Consider the following 8,376-nt stretch of genomic DNA (forward strand, 5'->3'; position numbering starts at 1 on the left):
ATACATCAAGTTCTGACCTGGCTGGCTCAGATCCCTACCTGTTCCTAACAAGCCATATGGCTCTGGTCCTATTCTTTTCCTAACACTGAAGTGCCTGTGAAACTACTACAATATCACATGAGTACTTGCAGAATATCCTCTGGCTATATTAACAGAAATGTCTTAACAGAAATCTTGATCCATCTCTTATCCCTCTCATTCCTGCAGACTGACTCAGAGTACCACAAGAGTGCTGCAAACATCTGTGGGACAAATACATCTATTTTGTGAGGGCAAACAGAATTACTATTTCAGTGGCCTCATTCAGGTGCTGTATAGATTGGACAGTTAAAATTTGAGCATGACTAAATAAAATGTTTTTACAGATGGTGATGACAGGATTTAGAGAACTGGGAAATGGGGACTAGCACAGAGGGCTTGGTCAGAGTGAGATGCTCAGGCAGAGAAGGAGGTTCTGAGTGTTAGTGAGAGATGTCTGAGATGGCAGTGGATCTTTCTACATCTGAGTGTATCTGCCTACCAGATGTAGATCCAAAATGTCTGACAGGAGAGTCTAGGGCAAGAAGTATCAATGACAAACACCTAGATACCTGAAGCATCAGTAGCTGTCTAAGTTAAGGCAGATAAATCCCTGCTAGGCTGACAGAGTCTCTATTGAGAACCAGCAGAAATTAGCCAACAAATACTCCAGGTCATTAGCGATTACTTCATTCCATATCATTCAGCAGAAAAGGGAGTGCCACTGCACCATGTCTGATGGGCACTGATGCACAATTAATCCTTCCAGCCCGTGATCCCTATATAGTCACTGGCCCAGCTGGCAATCCACCAAACTGTGAGGACTGGCTGATTAACGGTAATCTTTGAAGACAGGAACAAACAATAACTACATAGATCTGACAAACAGGCAGAACTTGATGCTTCATGCCTAAAGCTGATAGGATGACTAAATAAAAGAACCGGTGGCATGAACCTGATTAATTAAAAAATAATTATCAAACGGAGACTAACAATAAGTAAAAAGTGGCAAGTGCTTAACGGTTTACTGACAAATGGCATTAGAGAAAGAAAACCTACTGAGATGAAGAACTCATAACTTCTGGAATGCAGTTAATAAACAGGCTGCTGGCAAGACAGAAGGTTATTAACTAGCAATTTAATTATGTACCAGGCAATAACAGATGGCAATTAGTGACTCCTAGTTAACAAACATGAAAATGATCTGATGCCAATGCTGATTACAGAATGGTGACCTTCTCCTGGAACAAGGCAGGTAGAACAGAGAAGGATGTATTTTCCATCCTCAGAGTTTTGGGTTTGCGCCCAGGTCTGTGTGCTCCCATCAGAAAACCTCAGAATGGAGTAACAACATTAAAAAGCATGCTCTTTGAGCTCCGTTTGGCTTTATCCTTGACTTGACCCATTTCTTAGCACTTTCCCAGATGCAGATGCAGCACACCCTGGAAGTGCATATTTACATAGTAAGCAAACTCTTGGGGCATGAGGTGTACCCTGGGCTTGGGAAGCTGGTTATCATAGTAATGATGGGGAAGGGGATGGCCATCAGGATGCAAAGAGAATGGCCAGAAGCCATAGAGTGTAATATGTTGGCACAACTCCAGGGCAGCATTCACTAGCATGAAACCTGAGGAGAGGCGAGGGGTATGAAAACCACGTTCATGCCAGTACCTGCTCAGAGCACTCAGATACTGAGGGTGGAAAAAGAAGACAGGTGAGCGGGAGCCAGAGTCCTGCAAGGCATAGAGCGCTCGGTAAGAAGCTTCATTCTGGCCAGGATAGGAGAAAGCTGGAATAAGAAACCACGTCTCTCCATAAAAAGCTGCTGCCTTCACAAATGGCAGGCGCCGACCAGTCAGACCATGAAACCTGTGGAGCAAGAAACATGGGACCATCACCTTTTGCCAGCCGCATCCCCTTCCCTCCCGCCCTTCTCAAGCCACTCTGCCCTGGAACAGCCCAACATCGGTCCTAGTTTTCACCTCTGTTTTCCCCTTCTCTGCACCTCAGTACTGATCTGAGTTTGAGCTCCTTGCACAGAGTTACCACAGACCAGAGGAGGTGCCTGAAAATACTCAGAAGTTTTGCTAGTCTGTTAAAAGGCTGGGAAAATGTTTTCAAAATTAAAGCCTTAGTGGCACTACAGCTCTCAATTCATTGACACTGATGTCTCATAACGGTGGAGCAGAGGACCAGGAGAGCGCCTGAGAGAGAATTCATGCCATCTGACTTTAGGCATCTACTAGATAGACATCTACATCTGGGCTAATTGTCTAAATGTCTCCTGTAATCAGTGAAGAGAAACATGCACTGCCGGAGCAGAATTCATTTGCCTTGTTTTAGATGTCTCCTTTAGGACATGGAGAACCTATTTTCTCCACTGAACATAAAGAGTATTTATGCAGCTAGGACCAAGGTGAGAAAAATAGTTCCCATCAGTGCTCATCCTGGCAGTGCAGAATACTTCTGAGCCTCTCTGCCTGTCCTGATGTCACTCGTATGAGCATCAGTTCTGTGGAAGAAGTGGAAATGGTATTAATCTCTAGTGGTGAGATAAAACAGACAACCAGCAGTAGTCTTGTCTTGAACAAACTCTGCCCCAAACAACTCCAAAACTTGCATTATTCCCCTCTACATATCTGCGCAGAGGGGAGCATCTCATGGCAGTAGATGTCAGTAACTTTTTGGACAGGTCTCATACAGTAGCAAAGGCCTGTATGTTTTATGGGGACCCAGAGCACGGACAAAACACAATGTCTCTCCAAGAACACAGTATGAGCAGTTCAAGGAGGAGAAAGTTAGGATGGCCTTCCTCCATCTTTGTTTCTACACCAATTACCGTTCCTGAAGGATACTGGGGTTCACGGTGACTATGCTTGACTTTCTGCCCACATCCTCAGGAAAGTCCGTGGAAGGCAGGTTAAACCTGTTTGGGAATCATGAGCAAAGGAAGTCCATGAGGAGAGATAATAATGCTCCATAACATCCCTAGAGCTTACCTGTCCCCAAGTGACACTACCCAGTCCAGATATACCCCACCATTCACCCTGTTCCTCAACTTCAGTCCCTTTCAGAATCTTTCTATGTCTCTGTTTTCTTTGCCTTCATCCTATTCCCATGAAAGGCCCCTCTTCCTCCTGTTGCCCTACCTCTTTCCTGGGCAGGCTGGCAGCAATTACCTGATTACAAACTGGTGCCCGTCAATTTCAGAGCCACAGCTACTGTTAAGGAGGATTCCTCCATTTCCCACCACTGCACAGGTTTTGTAGAAAGGGTCCTGAAAGGGGGATTCCTATAAAGAACGGCATGTAGAAAGTGACTCACCCTTAGAGAATTACAATAAAGACCCACCCCAGATCCTGTACCTGGACAAATTCCAGATTGTTCAAAAGAAAAGCAGACAGACCGAGAGTCTGTATCCCTGTAGCAGGGCACTCCTACCTCCGGCAGGATCTCCAGCAAGCCACTGCTGACTTTCAAGCTCTTTGAGTGGTCCCCATCATAGACAATCTTGGTCCCCAATGGTGTGTTGACTCGCGTCAAAACCAGCCATGCTGAGGCATTGCAACAGTGCCCCAGCTCTGCCCTGCAAGAGGGAGAGAGTGGAAGACAGTGAGCAGAAGTCTGGAGATGGGATGAAGGAGACAAATAGAATTAGGGAAAAAGAACAAAGTGACGGATGAGAGTGAGGAGAGAGGGCTAGTAAAGGAAACAAAAGTAAGGTAAAGGGATTAGGTGAGCAAGACATCATAGTGGAAAAGTGAGGGAAGTTTGGGGAAGCACCGGGAACACAAAGAAAGCAGTGTGTCAAGTTAGAACAACCCTCGACATGCACCTCTCAATCCATCCATCTCTCCACCCATCCTTCATTTTCTTCCTACACATGCACACACCTTTCCAGACACTTTCTGTTTGTTCTCCTCTCTTCAGCCTGGCCACTACTCCAAAGCCATTCCTGCTTGCTTCAACCTCAACTTCATTCCCTCCACTCATGCGCATTTTAACCCCTCCCTGATACGCTCACAAATATGCAAGATTAAAGGGCAGCATAAGGGATGATGGTGGGAGCAGGTGCTGTGCCAGGATGGTGAGTGTGGAGGTGCCGGCATGGCCCATCCTTACCAAATGACAAGGAGAACAACACCTGTTTAGATAAGAGTGTGAGTGTAAATGGTGTGTGTGTGTGTGTGTGTGTGCGCGCGTGCATGTGTGTGTGTGCGTGTCTGAGCATAAGTCCAATACACAAAACCCGGAAGGTGTTTGCCCAAAACTGATCTAGAACACCCACATGTCCTGTGAGGGGGAATGTGTCCATGTAAATCTGTGTGCGTGTGTGTGTGTGTGTGTGTGTGTGTGTGGTTGTGTGCAATTAACACTTCTTTGGATTAGTTAGAGTGTTTAAAAATTTGCAGGTGTATATTAACATTTTGCAAGCATCTAGTGTTGTGGTTTATCTGTCATATTACTGATATTGATCCTGAATGTATACTTTACCAATCATAGGTTAATTGCATGTCATTGATAAATTAATAAATTGCTTCAATCCTGATTTGATTTAAACTAGGTGAACTGAGTAGTTTTTCCTTAAGTCTGGTGGGCACTACCTGTACTGGGCCAAGGCACTAGCATTGAAATTCCAGCGGCAGCTCTGCATTAACTTCAGGTGTCTCAGGCTCCAGACTTCATTCACCCTAGGGCAGAAAGAGCTCATGAGCAACTAGAACCCTTTCATGATGACTCACTGCAAATAAGCTACTCTCTATTGCATTCCCTTCCCACCCCCCTGAACCTTCATTCAGGCTCCTGAGGGGGCCACTTTAGCTTGTTGCCTCTGCCACTGCCCAACATGCTTGTCACCATGACTCTCACCTCTTCAGAAAAGATTCTGTTAGGTTGCTCAACAGTACTTGACATGCTTCTGCTTCTGGGACCTTGATGTCAGGTCTGTGACAGAAAACAAGGGGTTAAACTCAGCCAGAATACCATGGCCCCCTGCAGCTCTCCTCTACCTCTCTACCCCAACAATCCCATCCTCTCAGTCTCTCCTCTTGGCCATCCTGCATCCCCTGCCTGCAGCCACTCACAACCTGAGAAACCCACTTGAAACTAGCACCATTACATCCTTTCCTTACACCATCTCCTGGCCTTCCATATCAATTCCTCTCCTAGAGACCTCCTGGAGCTATCCTCAGTGTTTCCACTTCCTTCCCAGTCCTGAGGGTACACAGTTCCTCCACCCTGTCCTTCACTTGCCTGCCATCACTCCACACCAGAAAGAACACGGAGAAAAGTGAGACTGCAGCCACAGCCAGCAACCTGACCCACAGCTTGTGCATCTTCAGCAGCCCTGGATTCACATACTCCTCCATGCTGATGCTGTTTGGCATTTTGGAGAACCCTTGAGAGAGAAGAGTGAATGAGGAAAGTCTACACCCAAGCTGATCAATGTAATCTCCTAAACCGGGGCATTTCTGGCACTGCTCTGCTGCTTCTATGCCTGTCCTCACTGAAAGTTTGGCTTAGCTTTCTGCAAAGCAATATCCAAGACAAGAGACAGTAGGAAACTTGTTTCCCCGGACTAGCTGAAATATGGCTTGGGGTTATCAGTGGATCCCACCAGACCCTTTTGGAAGGCATCATGGGCCAATACTAATCTATAGCAAACCCTCTCCTCTAAAGCTGGCAGCTGTTCCAGAGCAATGGCCCCATTGGTATCCTTGCACTACCTTGGCTCCACTCCCTTGACACCTTCTCCATCTCATCTCTCTAGCAGTCATCCAAAGTGCCTCCACACAAGTGCCACATCATTTGTGTGGGAAAGAAAGGGCAGGCATATTTTTTTCTCATGACCAGCCCCAGTGATTCTTAGCTCATAAATGCAAAACTGCAGCATCTTCTGCTCAGTTGGACAATAAGTCTTTGTCCCGGGGCACTCTAGTTTCTGTCTCCTTCCAGGCAGGCACACAAGGTCACATTAATTCTACACTGAAGTAGTCCAGCTGGTATTTTGGAATAGGCATGTTTCTTCAGGGTCACTCCTTTATTTCATGGTAGTGGGCAGGTCAAGCAATTTCGCAGATTTGGCAAAGCACGCTGCTGCTTTGCCCACATCATTCTTCACCGTCCTGGCCTTGGTTGAGGATTAACCATTATGGGTCTTTGCAAACAGCGGAGTGATCTCAAGGCGTGGCAGGCTGAAGTGGAGTTTTTGTGATTTCGCTTTTGTTTTGCCTTAAAGTTTTGCCTTTAGGCTTTCCATTTTTTATATATCTGTTTACAGGACCCTGCCTTAGACTAATCCAAATCTTTCCAAAGGAAATCTTAAGGTTTGGGCAAAGATGGAAATTTTTAGCTATAATGGGACAGTGGTGTGATCAGCAGCAGCATGTTCACAAGAAAAACAAAAGATTCCCTTTGCTGGTATCACTTGATTACGGATTTTATAACCCAGAGCTTGAACCTGACTAATCTAGCCCCCAGGCAAAAGCAGGTGATCAGAATGGGCTTTTTCATTGCTGTCAATCAACACATGCACTTCCTCCTTCCTGTATTTTTTCAAGCTAACTTTGTTTTTCTTATAAAATAATGTTGGATAAAGGCAGCTCTTTCCCAAGGGAAATAGTCTTCTCTTAATGGGCACTGATTTGGGTGAGTTTTTTCAGCTCTCAGAGACGATAGTACGTGAAACCATACCAAGTGGTGCTCTAAGGTTTAATACTTATTCTGTAACGACAGTTCAGAAAATGAGAATCAATAGTTCTGTTTCCCTCTCAAAAACCACAAAAAGGGTAAAATAACTATTTCGATAAAATAAAAAAAGTTATGAAATCGAAGCCCAAGAAAGTTAAAACTCACATACCTGTTAGACCAAAAATGCTGTGGGACACATTTGTTTGATCTTGAAGCTGGCTTCTAACAGGCTCATACCTGAGTCGGTACAGCTTTTGCCCAGCTCGTACATATAAAGCAATCTGGAGCTGCCCTCTCAGGGGGAGGAGATGTGATGATTTCCTTCTGTTGGGATGACTCATGTATTTCTTCAGAACAAAAGCAAAGTCCATGAACTGTGTAAAGCCCTTGTGGTAGTCAGTGCTCATTGCAATTATGTCCACTTCATTGGTGTTTCCTGCCCTTGTTTGATGTGTTTTGCATCCTGTGTTAAGTTTTAACAAGTTGTTTACTTCTATGTGATAGGTTTATTTGAGTAACGTGTCTGTGGAAGCCATGCAAGGACTCTTCCATAAAATAAGTCAACAGAGGACATTACCTCCAGCCTGCTCCAATGCTGTTCTTGGTCACAACAGTTAGTGCATGGCTGAAGGGTTCCACTGAAACTCTGAAGTGTATGTGTGGCGGGGAGAGGGTGCTGGGGCCAGTAAAACCCTTTTGAGTCTCCTAGAAGCAGAAAAGTGAACCCCACATCTAGCTCATGAAACTGTATTTGCACTGAGATGAGCAAAAGACCCGAAAGATGTACTCTCAAAAGAGAAGTGACCATAAAGCCACCACTTTATTACATGAAAACTGGGTGACCAACTCCGCAGACTAATTGATCCGCATGAGCTGTTTTTTGGGGAGATAAAAGGAAATGCAACAAACAAGTATAAATATGCTTTGCTTTACTCATGATCATTTTCTTTCAAATCCACATAATAGTTCTAATCTAACTCTTTGTCTTAAAGTCGCTATATATGCTGCTGTATTTTGATTCACTAAAATATCTGTCTTGTGCTATAAGTAAGGCGAATTATGGGGAATGGCTGACCTGAGGTACACGGATTCCATCAGCACTGAAGAGTCTGCAGAGATAGTCTGGAGACGTCTGCATCCCATGGCTTTGTTTAGGAAGCCTACAGGTGGAAAGGATCTAGTGTCAAAACAGACCTTGTTTTCCATGTGCTTGCTGCTCTTATTATTTATTATAGACCCTACCTTATCATCAGGTATGGAGGTCACACTTAAAGGGTTATACTTCTTAGGATCCCCTTTCTATAGGTGGACATTACATTTCCAAACTGCCTGTCCTTGAGCAAAGCAGCTGTTTGCAATAACAGAATCACAGAATCACAGAATCGCTGAGGTTGGAAGGGACCTCTGGAGATCATCTAGTCCAACCCCCCTGTGCTCAAGCAGGGTCATCTAGAGCACGTTGCACAGGATTGCATCCAGGCGCGTTTTGAATATCTCCAGAGAAGGAGACTCCACAACCTCTCTGGGCAACCTGTTCCAGTGCTCTGTCACCCTCACAGTGAAAAAGTTTTTCCTCATGTTCAGATGGAAGCGTCTGTGTTTCAGTTTGTGCCCGTTGCCTCGTGTCCTGTTGCTGGGCACCACTGAAAAGAGTCCGGCCCCATCCTC

General features: G+C 45.2%; 1 protein-coding gene across 1 annotated transcript; it reads right to left on the reverse strand.

The window, feature by feature from the left end:
• Window positions 1-1,188: 1,188 nt before the first annotated feature.
• LOC106495304 (alpha-2,8-sialyltransferase 8E-like) lies at window positions 1,189-7,864 on the reverse strand. The gene is made up of 8 exons (XM_013955758.2): window positions 7,784-7,864; window positions 5,272-5,416; window positions 4,888-4,962; window positions 4,623-4,709; window positions 3,460-3,604; window positions 3,198-3,310; window positions 2,858-2,944; window positions 1,189-1,887 (listed from the first exon to the last, which is right to left on the reverse strand). Exons 2-8 carry the CDS (start codon window positions 5,403-5,405, stop codon window positions 1,428-1,430), a joined length of 1,101 nt encoding a protein of 366 aa, XP_013811212.1. The 5' UTR covers window positions 5,406-5,416; window positions 7,784-7,864; the 3' UTR covers window positions 1,189-1,427.
• Between the last annotated feature and the right edge of the window lie 512 nt (window positions 7,865-8,376).

The sequence above is a fragment of the Apteryx mantelli genome, chromosome 7, assembly GCF_036417845.1.
Source record: "Apteryx mantelli isolate bAptMan1 chromosome 7, bAptMan1.hap1, whole genome shotgun sequence".
In the NCBI taxonomy this organism is placed as follows: Eukaryota; Metazoa; Chordata; class Aves; order Apterygiformes; family Apterygidae; genus Apteryx; species Apteryx mantelli.